Raw genomic sequence first — 16,275 nt, 5'->3', positions numbered from 1 at the left:
TAATTTGTATGGTTTAAGCCGGGAAGTCTGTGGTGATTTGCAATAGCAGCAACAGAAAATGAACACAGGGAGGCATAGGTGACTCTGAGTTGAGCATGAGACACTGGGAGGAATGAAAATTCTGGATCAAAGAGTCTGGGGGACAGTAGGTAGGAAGAATTTAAATTTGGGCTTTTCAGATTAGAAATGTTTATGAGCTGTTCACGTAGAAATGTCAAGTAAGTAGTTATAAGTCTGGAGCTCAGGAGAGCCTAGGGGCTAGAGAAAGGACTTTGGGACTTCCAAATACCAGCTACGAGATGCTTTTTGAGATAAGATACCGGACTATCTTACTGCATTTAGAAATCCCCGCCTAGGTTGCTTTAGTCCAGTTACCCGGACTCCACTCATCACTTAGAAGTGAATTCAACAGTATGGATACAACCTTTTTCACCTAGTAGTTTAGAGGTATTCCAATAATGTGATCAAAATAGGGGCTGTGGGTCTCAGGTCACCGGGCTTATTTTAGTTTACCCCGTGGAAGTCGCATTCTCAACTGGAAGCAATGGATTGGTTATCCCTGGCCAAGCAATTCTGCGGAACCCGTAAGCAGAGCAAGGCCCAGGCAGGGAGAAGAGAGTGAGAATAAAGACAGGTGAGAGAGGTGTGCCTCTTAGAAGGAATGGTTACACACAATTATTTACTCAGTAAATGTCTTCTGAGTACCAGTGTATGCAAGACTTTGGGTAAATAAAGATTGCGACATGGCCCTTGCCTTCTTTCATGAAAATCAAAACCACAAGGATAGAGGACCCAAAAGAAAAAAGGAGGGGGAGCTTTTTATGGGGGCTAAAAAAGCTGGAATTAGTTTTATGGGGACAATACGGGTATCAAAATGGAAAGCTCTGGGATGAGATTTTAGGAGCTAGGAGCGTTAAGAAGTTGCAGAGGGACTCCAAGATAGGAAAGAGAAACTGCACACGCTTCGCTCTGAGTTGGCATGGTTGTGGTGGGTCGGCTGCATCCACAAAGGAAACTCCGATGGTAGGGCGGCCATAATGTTGGAGAAAACAGAGACGGAGACAATCACAAGGCAACTGCCATCATTCCTGTTAGGGTCTGATTTGAATTAGGCAGAGACCGTAGGGACAAAAAAAGAGGGAACAGAAGCAGGAGACATTTCAGAAGTGGAATCAACAGGACGAGGAGGCTGACGAAAGACGCAGAGCAAGAGAGAAGAATAGGAGTAGAAAGTACAGAGGCTGAGTTTAGGGAGGCACACAGAACATCAAGCTAGCGTTACACTAAGGATGTCATCGTCTGCTCTTAACATGCTACAGTGCTGGGGGGATAGCAGAGGTAAGCTCCCCAGCAGACACCTGCACATGTGTCTGTGGTTTGGAACAGAAGATTTATTTATACACAGAGATTTGGGAGTCAACTTTTTAAGCGGTGAGGAGCTACAGGAGTCAGCCAAAGGGGCTAAGGAGTAAGAGTCAGACAGCAGTTCCCTGGAGATCCTACAAAATCCCTCTGACTCATAGATTGTAGAAGGTCACATAAAAGGGAAATTGGCAAAGCTGATTACATGAAAATTAAAAAGGTTTACTTGTAATAAAAAACATTTGTAATAGCGTTAAAAAAAAAAACCCTTTCGGACACATGAACTCATTTGAGTTACACGAGCAGTCTGTTAGAAAGTCTCTTAATTCTATTTTGTAGATGAGGGGAATGAAGAGAAATTAAAAATCCCACACTTCATGAAAGGAAAGTTGTCTGGGATCAAATCCTAGATTCTTTTCACTAGACCACGAAAGGCTACGGAGAATCTGAGAGAAGTAAAAGTCATTATAATGACCCATTAGGTCTCGGTGATTTTCAATCAGCCCTTCCCTCTCCGACCTTCTCTCATGCTACTCATCCCTCAAACACGCTCATTCAGCTCACTGAACTCCTTTGTTCCCTGAACATGCCAGACATCATTCTACCTGAGGGCCTTTGTACTTGTCATTTATTCCGCCTGGAATGTTCTTAAATAAAAATCCCCCGGGGAAAAATAAGTACGACCACTAAAATTAAAGAAGAAAGGAGACCAATATCATGTAAATAAGGAAACAGAATTACTACCAACTCCACATATAATTATGGAAATACACGGACAGGAAGGACAGAGGAACACATACCTTATGTAAGTGGTTCACAGAAAGAAATCTTAAGTGTATCTGGCAGGACATAAAAAGAGCATTACAAGGATGCATCATGTGTAAACAGAGGACAGACAAGTACAGGTATACTGCACCAACAGATGCAGACAGACCCACCACGTCGAATTTTATAACACAAATAGATTTCGTGGGACCCTTAAATCATAGTTATCGACAGAAGTATGCCACCACCATGGTAGACATACATATGGGACTGGGGACAACTCTGGTTGCCTCTAGCCCTTGAGCGCAAGCAAGAGGAGCTCTATAATCATAGACTGCTCACTTAGGAGCGCCAATAATAGCAGGAAATGATCAGTAAACTCACTGTACAGCCACCCCAGTTAAAAACCTCTGTGATCGGTGGGACTTGCTATGGAATTACCATCTAGCCTACAACCCTACAGGCACTGGGTATATAGACAGACTTAACGGACGACTAACAAGAATACAATTGATAGAAAGACAAGGGAGTTTTCAATAGGCCCTCGATAGGGCTTGCTTTATGCTAAATCAAGGAGACAGAATCCAAAAAGACAGTCTTCATATGATGTTAAACACTTCTGCCCCAGACATAGGAAAAAGGGAGGCACTAGTACACAGCCAAGCTTCCATATAAGGCAGCAACAAAACAGACAATTCTGTCTCGTAACAGGACTTTGTTGCACAGACAGGGAAACACTTACGGGACTGCAGGCGCCGGAGGACGGCTACAACTTAAACAAATCCGGGCCCCTTCTCCCAAGAATAAGTAGAGGAAAATGACACACCAGCTAGGTCTCATATTGCAGGTTAGAACACTGCTACAGACTTCATCCGATTCTTACGCCCCTGCTCCCTTGTGCAACAGCCGCCTTTGCACTCGTCCCTCTGAGACAAGTCAGATACCGGCACTCACTTGCACCATCCGTTAGGACACAAATGTGCAGTGTCGATCTTGTTTCCTGCCGATGCTGCTGCTGGGGAAAAGATTCCTTATAATTACCAATATTCTATTTTTTTTTGTCCTGCGGAGTCAACCAAATACTTCACCTATTGCCACCACAGAAATTGCCACAGCGATAATAGGACCCCAGCATCATGCAGAAATTAGCTAGCTCCACTATCCGCTTCATTAACACGGCATTAGAAGAGCAAGATTTTTTACATTAGGGAAGAGAGAGATGCACCAAATACTGGACTCTACCATACTAGACTCCCCAGAATTTCCTGACGGCAGTCTGACTTGGCACAGATAATGTGGGAGGATGATCCAGAAATTATCCCGCTGGTTGAAGCGGCCTGGGAAGACCTCTCAGAAGTTACACTGGATGAGGACACCTCGTCACAACAGGTACCTGCTGGCTGGTGTGAGTGCCAACATGTGCTGACTGCCGTGAGGCATCTTTAATGATTGCTGCTTAACCGAACTAGCAGCCCCACTAGGAACTTTATAGGGACTAGTGGAGGTCGCAACCACAAATGGCTCAATTGATATTTACTGGCTTTTAATATACTATTGTCAATGTCTACAAGGGCCGATTGATCAGAAAGATAATGGAGGACATAATTTTAGGCTACAAACATACCCACCTGTACCACATGAGAGCCAAGATTTGGTGTCTGATCTTACATATTACAGCCATAAATATGGCCGATATCCTGATAAGCTCAGGAGATACCAATAATACTTTTGCCCTAAACACAAAGTAAACTTCCCGAAATGACAAAAATCAGCCTACACATAAACTCAATTTTTCAAATCATGCCCCAACCATACCAGTACTGCCTGTACACATACTAGGCTATGTTTTACACAATAACCTCTCCCTCTTTTCAGAACTAATTACACACGCACCATAATTCTATTAAAAAAAGCAGCTTTAAGATGCTTTCATACTTATGAGGATATTAAGCTTTGCTGACAAACTTTTAATTCTAATTTACAAACTGTACCCCTTTACCAAGCCACACGTGAAATAAATCACACTACAGGATTGCAGACAAAATGATAAAGTATGAAAGACCAGAATTATGTTCATTCAATGAAGACTTTAATAATATCTCAAACCAACAGGCCACTCACATTATAAATAAGAAAATTTTAAGTGAAAACATAGAACCCACCACATCCATTAAATTTAAAAACATTATTACCATCCTGCATGATCCCACCACACAAACGTATGTACTGAACATAGAGCCATATACTGCAGGGTATCAAGACATCACATGGCATGAACCTTATAACACATACAAATCCTTTGTCAGCACATGGTATGAATTTTGGTACCAACTGGACATGGAATAAGAGGATATATAGGAGAAATATGAATATCCTGAAAATATTATAAATACTGATCTGACAAATATGAGTATCTTGAAATTACTACAATTACTACTAAACCCTCATCATTTTGCTTTCCGTACCTTAATACACCCCTAGACAAGGTTCCAGTGCCAACGGGATACCCAAGGGATTACAATATCCTATCTAGAAATGAAAATGTACATATGATTATTATTGAACAGATTTTCCAAGCTTTCCATTTTTTGGCAATTTTTATAGGAGACATAAAGATACACAATGTGATAATATACATGGCACTTGGTATGCTAAGTCTTGACCAACCTATCTAACACCTGAAGAATTTTATAAAAGAGGAAATAGAACATTTGCACCTGCTAGTTGGATCGGAAATTTAAAAAAGGACCAACCTTGCTCGTGCAGCCAGATCACCGCTTCACACATCAAGCTAGACCTGATTGACATGTACCCCAAACAAGCATGACATGGAACAATTATGTCATCATTGGCTATTAAATGCCTGAGAAGCTTTAAAGGTAATTTTACCACACATCTACACAGGGACAATGCTACAAGACCAGTGGTTTTAAAACAATTCTCGCATGTCTTTAACTGAAACTTACAACAGCACACACAAAGGGATATTTTTTACACAGAATATTCAATGAACCAGCACCTAAACTATCCATGTAGAACAACTGAGATTTTAAAACAATGGTTTACAAGGGTGGACCCTGTTTTACCCAGGGTCCTGTGAAGCTGTAAACCCAGGTTTAGCCTGATGTACTAGTAAATTGCCCTACAGCAGGGCAGATAAGCTCAAATACAGCACTGATACCTTCTGCGTGCCAAATCATAACAGGATGGAATCAGAGCTCTTGAACAATGCTATAGTTAGGCAATTCCCACTTAATGGGCTAGAGGAATTTAATTTATACTTCAATAACACAGGATTTAGTATACAGTGGAATGGGGACACAAAGGTTCCCCGTGGATGCCACATAACAGTTCCATCATTGGAGATCTCCCCATAGCAATATATCATCATTGCACCATGCCCGCATGGAACGGACAGCTCTTCTAACAAGAAGACTTTTGGACACGATCTAGGCTTATCAAAAATTGGATGCAATATTACATGGTGGAATATTTCTAGAGATCATGTTTATGGCTTTAAGGACTACCTGTTATGAGTCTTCTACTGCAGGCTAACACCACAACTTCTGAACTACCAGTTAATATAGCTAATTGTTGGAAATATGAGCACCCTATAGTAAAAACAAAATGGTTCCCAGAGTAGGCTATGACACCCATTCAATTCTATCTAAATGAGTTCCGGCATGTGAGAGGTAAAAGGGGTAACAGGATCTTTATCTGTGATCATACTCTAGATAAATTTTTTAATTTTATTTAAGATTTTATTTATTTATTGGACAGAGAGAGACAGCGAGAGAGGGAACACAAGCAAGGGGAGTGTGAGAGGGAGAAGCAGGCTTCCCACTGAGCAGGGAGCCTGATGTGGGGCTCGATCCCAGGACCCTGAGATCATGACCTGAGCTGAAGGCAGATGCTTAAGGGCTGAGCCATCCAGGCACCCCTCCAGATAATTTTAATAGCCTTGCAGCCATGAGTCCAGTCACTGTAGGCCCTTTTATACCTACATGTATAAGACACAACTCAATTGCTCCAATGCTATTTCCTCCTATGACACATCTTTTTGTAAATTACTTAATATGATTGGCAGTATAATGATACCTTAGTATCCAAATCTGAAGTCAATCTGTGGAACAAAGAAAGTGATTATACCAGTCTGTCCAATTAGAACAATTAGATTCAATACACTTTTACTATCCTTTGGTTAATAAAACCTCAATTATACAAAGAAGATCACCAGCATGGTGGGAAACGTTGGGAATGGACTTTAATGTAGGCTTAGGAACACAGATTGGTCCACGTACGCAACAATATTTTTTTCCATTGATCTAACCATTTGATGCTTAATGTATAGACTATACATGGTTGGCACAGCATCCTCTCTACGAGAACATAACCAGAATTCATCTGTACCAATTTACACAGCTAAAGGAGTCATCTTTGACAAATGTCGTGTATTGCTTCATAGACCAGACCCATCTATTATTGTAGTATTCCAACATCCCCTTTCACACTGTATGAGAAGCTTCCATCGAAAGCCATAATGGACACATGGCATTACCAACCCAACACCAAAACTCCTTAAGCCAGATATGTCTGAACCTATATTACTTAACCCTATGAGAACTGTGTACAAACCTATGCCAAAGAGAGTTGAAATAACCTTACAAAAAATGATTCAATTTGTTCTATATACAACCTGAATGTAAGATTCATACGACAGAGCTAGGAACAATCCCCCATGAACTGCCCAACTTAGCACCCATCAACAGAATTAGACTTGGAAAGTCTCTACAATCCTGGCAGGACTAGGCATCACCTCTAACTTAATTATCTTTGGAATTCAGGAAGCAAAAATCCAGACTATTAAGCAGGACCTATTTGCATTTAAAAAAACATGTTAACCCTCCACTTAATGCAGTTGGAAATTTATGTTCCAAAATCTCCTCAGCATTCAGAGACCTCCGTTCCATTGTCTCCACTATGTGTGATTACATGCCTACCAACTGGAATTTAACAGTAACATTGACCATAGGGTCTAAGCCCTCCAACAAAAGTTACTTAATCTTAGAAATTTCTATGTGAGAGAACAATTAAAAAATCATTGCTACAGGATCAATAACCGACTGGAGAGAGCATGGAATGACATTAGAAACATTACTGTAACAGGAAAAAATGTATTCTTCTGAATGGACAGTCTCTCACAGTTAGAGACCGCCAGGTTGAGACAATTCAGGACAATGTAAACATTAAGACTATGGGGGGGGGGGTTCAAAGCTTATTAGCAGATGACGCATATGTTATACCACAATAAATACATGGTAACAGCATTTCTGGTAACACATACACTCCTCTGGATTAATGGATATTTATTACCCAAAGAGCTGACATTTCAGGGGTCTAATAACGTGTATTATACCTGTCATGGATTAAAAATACAGGCTAATCTTTATCCTCTCACAAAAATATCCATTGAAAATTTATTCTCAGACAGGAGATAATTCACCTGGATAATATGTGTTACTGACTCCTTAGAGGTCACATCCTGCAGTCATACTAGGATGAATGATACTATCATCAGCATAGACACTGACTGTATTTAAATATTGCATGCTATTAATAGGACGTTAATAATGTTACCCAAACGGGTAACTTTATCTCAGAATATCCATATAAAGTTTTCCTGAATCCTATCACACTGAAGTAACAAACACCTTGGATAAAAACTAACAAAACTGATAAAAGTTTCAGATGAAAACGAAGAAGGGCTCCAAGCAGCCCACAACACCTTGAGCCACAAGCTAACCCATTCTGAACACGCGCACAGGTCACTCCTGCAGCCTCAGCACGCCACAGTGCCGACTTAGCTGCACTGAACGAAGATACACAAAACTTACACGGTAAACGTTCCTTTCTAGGATAGCTGACCAAACCTTTCAAATAGGTGATTTTCTCTGGCTCATGATCCAACTATAACCCTTTGAAATACTTTAGAGATGGGCTAGAATTCTCTCTCTACTCATGTTTGAGAATTCATTAAGGAAGTTCTTCTATTGCTTTTAGTTATTTTTGTTAAATATCTTATTAAACACAGTATTAGAATGTTATGCATCCTCGGGCTTAAGAAGGAAACAACCACAGACTATGATTGACCGTAACTTTGCCATTCTTTTCTGGATGCACTGAAAGCCTATATTGAAGATTCCATATGTATTTTTGGACTTCGATCTACCTATATTTGGTAACACGATTTTCATTTGATTTATTTGATTGCTTTGCTGATCTGTTAACTTACCTTAAATTTATATTTAGTTTTTCTTCCCTTTTTGACTTAATTCTTATTAGATGTAACGGAGTTAGAGTTTTAAAATTTAGTCCTTAATTTTGCTTTACTCTACGTTGATTAACCTTTATTTGATTCAGTTTAACTAGTTTTGATTTGGTGTGATTTTCATTTTACGATGTCAACTGACATTTCATAGGATTTGAGATTTATTTGATTTTGTTTGATTTTTTTAATTGAAAACATGATTAGATGCTTTAGCTTTGCCTTTATCCACATTAGCAGAATAGCAGTCTTGACCTAGTTTAAGACCTATTTGATTCCTGCATGACCGTTACAGATTAGTCATGGGGAATCACTGGGTGGAATAGAAACAGCAAGCTGGAGTCACGCAAGTGACGCAAGCAGCCAAGGGCGTGGAGCTAAGATGAGGTATGGCTGAAACCAACACAGGCCAACAACATAGCCAGCACTGATAACCAGCAGGACTAGAGGGGGTCTGCAAAGGTCCAAGACTGACAAAACTCCTTTAAAAATGGAGGATTTTGCAGCGAACTATCAGACATTCGAGACACTGACCGTTTCACATCTGATCACACCAAAAAGGCACTTGCTGCCTAAGTCTCTGCCCGATTGACCTCCGAGAGGAACAGAGATCCTTCACCCCTTGCAGGGAATAAGGAGCAATTACCAATAGCTGACTTCGAGCGGACCAAGTCCTATCCCAGCTGCGCGCTCACAGACTGACTTCACGTTTGGGTCATTAACTTCCTACCCCTTGTTCTATCTTGTTTGTGGTAGGACCAACACCCACCACCGAAACCAAGTTAAACATATGGTGAAAGGTCATTCAGTTTGGAATCCTGAACCAGCTTTACAATTATGGTAACCTTGCTTTATGACTGAAGAAAGCAGGTAGTGTGGAAAAACATAACTCACATGTGTGCCGCCTTCATAGTGTCCTCAAGGACACTGGAACTTCTCTTAAGGAACTTCAGATTGAGCTTTTAATTATCTCTCAAGGTTAAGAGCTAAGCCAAATCAGACTCACCTGCAATACTTATAGATTTGGGTTACTTCCTCTCTTCTTGAGTTTCCCCATAATATCCTGAGATTCCTGAACCAGCCAGGAGGTGACCTTCCTTATTCACCAGGTAAGGTTCCTGGGAACCCTGTAAGCAAGAAATCAGGCTGATTTTTTCCAAGGGGCTTTGTTGGCTCCATAAAGTCAACCTTAATTCCTTAAAGCTGTCTGGTCATATCTGAGCCTATGCAGATCTTTCTCAAACAGGACATTCCACTCAAAGCCTTGGTAATCTAATCAGCGTTTCCAGTGGTTTCATGTTATAAGGAGAATAGATTCTTACTGAACCTAGAGGGGAGTGGGGGGGGATGGTGAAATAGGTGATGGGGATTAAGGAGGGCACATGTGATGAGCACCAGGTGATGTATGGAAGTGCTGAATCACTGAACTGTACACCTGAAACTAATATACCACTGTATGATAACTGGAATTACAATAAAAACTTTAAAAAGGTTATTGATTTCCCATTTTGTCATTCACAAGTCAATTTACATCTAATTCACAGCCGCCATCTGGCATTAATACCCCAGGGCCTGTACTTGTCTTATTCTCCGGGGACCCAGCAGCTGCATAGGTTCCCATTTTGCATGGCCCACGAGGACGGGTTTCACTACTCAGATACCCAACCTGAATTTGCCAGTCACTGCAGTTATATTCAGATCCTGTAAAACAGCTGTGCCCAAATTACACTCAGGAATGGGGGAAATATACACAACACAACAGCAGGGAGGAAGCCTGCCAATCTGTAGGTAGGGATTACATGTCTGGCCTTGCTAACCTGTCCCCATAACAATCAACAGCCTTTAGGTCTCCCTGAAATTTTGAGGGGGCTTCCAAAGATAAGTGTGCATTCAGCTCCACTGTTTATTAGAGCTAGTATGGTCTGTCGGTTAGTGCTAGACCAATAAATGGTTAATTCACCATGGCCTCTGGTTGCCCCCCTATTGCTCACACTAGAGGGGAGCAGTTGGTCAAACCCCCAGTGTCTAGTGGTAGGGGGTATCCACTCCTGAAATTCCTTATTGGAGGGGCACTCTGTGACACCCCTGGCTTTTTGAAACTTCCTTCACCGTAGTGAAACTGCTTTCCCTTAGGCAACGCCTTCCTGAGGCTTAGCAAGACCAAACTGGGGTGTTTGCCTAGATTTTCTCTCAGGGTCCCAGATAATGTTAGCTCTTGCCACAACTGTTTATGAGATGGGCCCCCTTTCCACCATTTTATTGTCGACAATATCCTTTCTTTTTCCCTGTTTTTCAACCCATCTAATTCCCTTTTGACAGATTCTTTAGACTTTCCTAAAGCCAGCCGCCAAGACACTACAGTAGCAATGGGATAGCCAAGCACAGGACAAGGATAGATACTGCAGGTCCCAAGCCGTTCCCCCAGCCAACGGGAAGGTACAGTCTTCAGTATCATCTTCCCAGGATCCCACAGTCAGGACACCTGAGCTGCCACCCCTTCTCGGCCCTCTTGCTTCCCCACCGGTTTCAGAGAGGATGGCTAGCAAACCCACGGGTGTTTTCAGGGCATCCCTGTACTCAAGCACTGGTCCGAAATGCTCAAAAGACCTGGCCCGGTGCCCCCACACGGCGGTGTCTGGCCAGCTTGGAAGCTCCCCCAGAAGCAGGGCTTTCGGCTACTCAGCCCGTCTCTCATGCTTGTTTCTTTCTCGGTATCCAGCAGGGTAAACAATTGTTAGAAGGTGGAGGAGGGTCAGTAATGGATCCTCCAGACTAGAAGGCACTGCAATACCAGAAAAAGGAGCAAGCCACCCCAAACCATTCGCCCAGTTCCATGCAGGGTAACTTACAGACGGGGCAGTCTGGCGGACAGTCGGACCACCGGGCGATCCAGACCGTACTCCTATCCTCCAGCCCTCTCCGGACCTTAGTCCCAGCTTTTATGGAGCGAGGAGCACAGGCGTGCGGTCACGGGGTAGTTATCTAAAGTGGCGCCATCTGTGTGCGGAGGCAAAGATGGAGGACCGAAGGCGGGGCCGACGCCGCAGGCGCTCGTGCAAGGAGCCGCGAAGCGGAGCGCAGCTGTTCATGCTCTTGCCATTTATCAAGATGCGGGAATGTAGGGAGTAATTCTAATACCTAGGTGAACTCTCTAATGGTTTTGCAGAAATTGATAGCATTTTGGTTTTAGAATTTGTGTTTTTTATGGCAAATTCATTTTAGATTATGCTTTCTTTGCTTGGTAGGCAGTATTTTAATTAATTTTTGAATATTGCCTCTAGCTCTAAGTAAATTTCTCAAGTATCAGGGCCCCAAACGAATGTTTTCTAATACTAGTTGATGTGTTAATAATGCCTATGCACCCTTGGGTGGTTTTTATATTTTATTGCATTTTAAGTAGTTTTACTTTAACCTTTTACTTTTACCATTCCCTTTAGTCCTTTTGTAACAAATGATGTCCTTTTTCGTTGTCCACGCTTCATCATTCTTCAAGTGATTTTTTTTCTATCGTGTATTTAAGCAGCTTATTCATGATAATCTATGTTTTAAGGAATGACAATATTTCTGCAAAGCGTATTAATGTAAATATATGAAAAACATTTTATTTGCTAATTATCTGGAGCATTATTTTACCACTGGCCATTTTTGCAGAAATACAGAATTAATAGTCATTCTTTAGTTTGACTACTTATTGTTTGTGAAGCGAAAGTGGGCATAATTAGCTAAAAGTTTTCAGAACCGATGACTGGAGATCATTTTTAATGAGTTTGTCCCTCCTATTTATTTTTAAAGCTAAAGTGCTTGTCTTTAGATTCCTGAAACTATGTTCTTTACCACCATGAATGAGACTCAGTGACCATGATTCAAACTAGCTGTGGACCCTAGAGGAAAGCTGTGGTTTGGTCACATAATGAAGAGGAGGAGGAGGAGGATGGGGACAGTATAAGGACAATGATGATACTTACTATTTATTGAGAGGTACAGGTGTCAAGCCCTGTGCTAAGAACTCTACTTTCTCATTTCTCACTGCAATCATGCAATGATGTTTAACAGTTCTGCTTCCCATTTTACAGATGAGGAAACTGACATTTAGTGTGGTTACCCAGGATCATTCAGGTATAAAGGGTACAGGTGCAGTTCAAACCTGAGTTGGTCTGCCTTTGCCCTTTAAACTGGTAACCATGGCAATATAGTGCCTCCCTGTGACGTAAGGAAAGCCACCCCCACCCCCCACCCCCACTGTCTTGATGCCCCATTTCTGCCCACGCTCCCGAGTCATGTATCATGTATTCCCGGCAATCCTCAGGTAATCAGGGTTCTAAAGCTTCTAGGCAGCTTTTCTTTAAAAACACTCTGGGATTGCACATTTAAAATACAGAAGTCCCCCTTTTCCTCCTCGTACATCCTAGCATTATTGCCCTTTCCTCCCTGCATCTTCATAGTTCTGTGGGATGGATTTAAGCAAAAAGCCACCACTCATAGTCTCTTTTTCAATTAAAAAAAATATTATGATACACCTTGGTGTGAGGCGAGGAGGCACTGTCACTTTATTTGAGCCTCTTTAGAGAAAGTCCAAGAAGCTAATGAATTTGGCACTTAGGAGGAAAGAAAATTTTTCATTATTCAGTGATGAATCTAATGATAAAATCTAGATAGAGCCAGGTCTATATTTTAACATTTTTATTGCTACGTGCTCCCAATACAACAAACAGCATCAGTAGTGTACACTTTGATAAAAAGGAATTTTTAGCTTAGTAGAAAAGGAAGCTCAAAGATCAGAAGTACAACAAATATGTACATCTTTATGGGAGGTGTATGTGTGTGACCATTCTCTCTGCCTTTTCCTGTGGACCAGATGCAGACATATGCGAGCAAACTAGAGAGAATTTCATTCTGGGGAAACTTTGAGGAAAAAAGAAATGACTTCTGCTTGAGGCTCAGAGATCGTTTTACTATGTGGAATTCACCTAATTCAGTTAAACTTTAAAAGTCTTGCATGAAATAGCAGCGATTCTTTAGAGGTATAGAGTCAATAGGTGAAGCTGTGAGTTTACGATGGTTAAGAGGCAAAAGTCCTTGCACATTCTGTGCTTGGAGAGGTTAACAACTCTAGAGTTCGTTTCCATAATATCGTTTTAGACAGTTCAGGAACTGGCCTCAAGAACATTATGCTCACAACACTTTCTTTTGTTCTTTTAAGCATTTCTTTCTTTCTTATACTTAAAAAAAATGGTTCTAATTCCCTATTTCATTAAACAGCTATCTGGGTCTATACTATTTTATGTTTCATCGAAAGGGAACAAGTCATTAACTTTGTATCAACTACTTTAAAAATGCAAAAAGTTTGAATGACATCAAATTTGTTTGATTTTTGCTCTTTGATTTGGCTCTTGTTGTTTGCTTAAACTTCTCCTCCATGAACAAAATGTGCATCTCTAATTATGTCTCTCTAGTTTACCAAAATATGTCATTGGTATTAGCGTAAATATTTAGTACATAAAAATACTATCAAGAAAAAAAATCGACTTTTAATAAATATCTTCAGTTCTGAATTCTATATACAAGTACTTTACATCTACTCCCTGGAGAGAGCATTTCTGGCTTCACTGTGAGCAAGGTGAGCACTGACATAAATTACTAGCACATGATTGCAGTCAGATGCACTGTGGTTGTGAACATTTGAATATAGACCATGCAGAAAATAAATATTGCGACCATTGACAAATACTTGCTTGAATCTTCCTCCAAAGCCCCAAAGCCCTATTATACTCGGGTGTCAATTCTAGATTGATGATGCTTTTCTCAGCTACCAACATACAAACAAATTATCTCAGAACATTTTTCTTTTGTTATTATTACAGTACATTGAGTATAACCGTTTGTATATGTTAACAAAGGGGAAAGAAAAACCAACACAAGAACACAGGACACTTCAGCGGTGCCTATTGAGGTCCTGGTAAGAGGGTTTTAATTTTGTCTTGCACAGGCTAACGTACTTGTCTCTGTCTCGGTGACCACGAGTAGACTGACACATCAGTCCTACTCCTTTTTATTTAAAAAATGGAAAGTAATAGGTAAGCTGAAATCTGTATACCCGCAGCATACGTGATTTTTCTTTTTCTGTAATTTAGATATCGCACTGTTGATTAGACAAAACCACACAACAAAACCCTTTGTATTGTCGGTAGCTACAATTCTAACTTCTTAGTCGTAACATTCTGCTTTGAAAATCAACCCATAGAACGTCAAATAAGGCAATACTCAACAACAGGCACCTAGGACATCCAGAAATGTAATATAGTAAACAATCATTTGAGAACACATCTCTTAAAATAATACTGATTTCTGCAATATACAGTATTTACACAACAGCTGCAAATTCGCTCATACAATACTTCTAATATAGATAAATAGGAATACAAGTCTAAGGATTTTTTGCTCCATTTCCAAAATATTTTGTGAAAGTGTAAACTGTTGGCACCTCTTTTTTTATTTTTAGTGTAACTCGTCAAAAATAAAAAATCAGCTGATATACATAATTGGTTCCAGTCCCTCTGCTGCATTAGAGAGTGACCAACACACTTAGCAACTTACTTTCCTTCTATCAATAATCTTTGGTGCTTTCTTCCAATGACTTCCGGTAAATGAGTCAATGCACAACAAGAGGAGGATGAAAGCAACTAGAAAGTGAACCAGCACTTTTTGCTCTTCTGCTCACAGACAAAATGAGTTGACAGTTTACAGAGATTTACACTTTAAACCAGCTGTATGCACCACGGGGAGAGGGAGCTTGTCCGGGTTCTCCTTTGATCTCTAGCCTTTGAGGTTCGCTTTCTCATCTTTCCAAAGTGGATGATCCTACTGGACGTCTCTTGTCACTAATCTTTTCATCTTTCTTTGAGGTTCTTGCCTGAGAAGAAGCACCTAGGGAATCACTGACCGCGAGGAGGCGGGCAGCGGCCGCTTCTGAAGAGGAGTTGAGGGGGCCGCTCCTGGTGGCCGGGGAGACCAGTCTCAGAGCCTTACTTCCTGCTGGCTGAGCTCTCCTCTGGGGGAAGTTAGCACCGTTGGGTTTACTGTATGGCCTGGAAGCCGTGAAGGCATTTGGACCTCCCGCTGAAGAGAGCCTACTCAGAGATGGCTTCTTCTCGGCAGGGGGCTCCGAATGGTAAGGAACCAAAGACGTAGGCATCACTAGAGATCCAGGGAGGCCGCTAGGGTTAAAGATAGCATCATCGTGAGTTTCAGCAGCTTCTGGAAGGTACGGCGGTGGCAGGGTGCTGCTGCGCTTGCTACAGGACTCACAACACAACTTGTTATAACCTGGGATGGAACAGTACCGCGCCAGCACCTCCATTTGACAGAATATGGACTTGTCCCCCAAACATGGCTCATCTGCAAAAGGTAAAAGAAGACAAAATACCACACACGTCTAGACAGAAAATAAAAGGAAGAAATGAAAATTGTTTTGGAATATAAAAAATTTTAAGTAAAATCTGACATTAATTGGAGTTGCCCAAATGAGCCTTTGCATTAAAAATATGAATGCCAGTGGTGAGAATGTAAACTGGTGCATCCACTGTGGACGAGAGTGGATACTCCTAAAAAAACTAAAAATATAACAACCATATGATCCAGTAAGTCCCCAAGAGAGGTATATACTGGAAGAAAATGAAAACACTAATTCAAAAAGATATATGCACTCCCATGTTGATGGCAGCATTAATTACAGTAGCCCAGATATGGAAAAAACAACGCTCCTTGGATGGATGGATGGATGGATGGATGGATGGATGGATGGATGGATAAAGAAATTGTGGTAT

At 41.1% G+C, this 16,275-nt stretch overlaps 1 protein-coding gene across 1 annotated transcript in view; it reads right to left on the bottom strand.

Annotated features, from left to right (window-relative positions):
- Positions 1 to 13,127: 13,127 nt before the first annotated feature.
- Positions 13,128 to 16,275, bottom strand: part of ADAMTS3 (ADAM metallopeptidase with thrombospondin type 1 motif 3) — a 248,822-nt gene continuing 245,674 nt past the window's right edge. The window contains exon 22 of the mRNA XM_008693199.2: positions 13,128 to 15,847. Coding sequence (XP_008691421.1) covers positions 15,288 to 15,847 — 560 coding nt within the window. The 3' untranslated portion in view covers positions 13,128 to 15,287. The remainder of the gene's footprint in view (positions 15,848 to 16,275) is intronic.

Source organism: Ursus maritimus, unplaced genomic scaffold (genome assembly GCF_017311325.1).
Source record: "Ursus maritimus isolate PB19 unplaced genomic scaffold, ASM1731132v1 scaffold_8, whole genome shotgun sequence".
NCBI classification, from domain to species: domain Eukaryota; kingdom Metazoa; phylum Chordata; class Mammalia; order Carnivora; family Ursidae; genus Ursus; species Ursus maritimus.
Note: the sequence above shows the minus strand (reverse complement) of the source record. Positions and strands in the feature narration are given on the sequence as shown.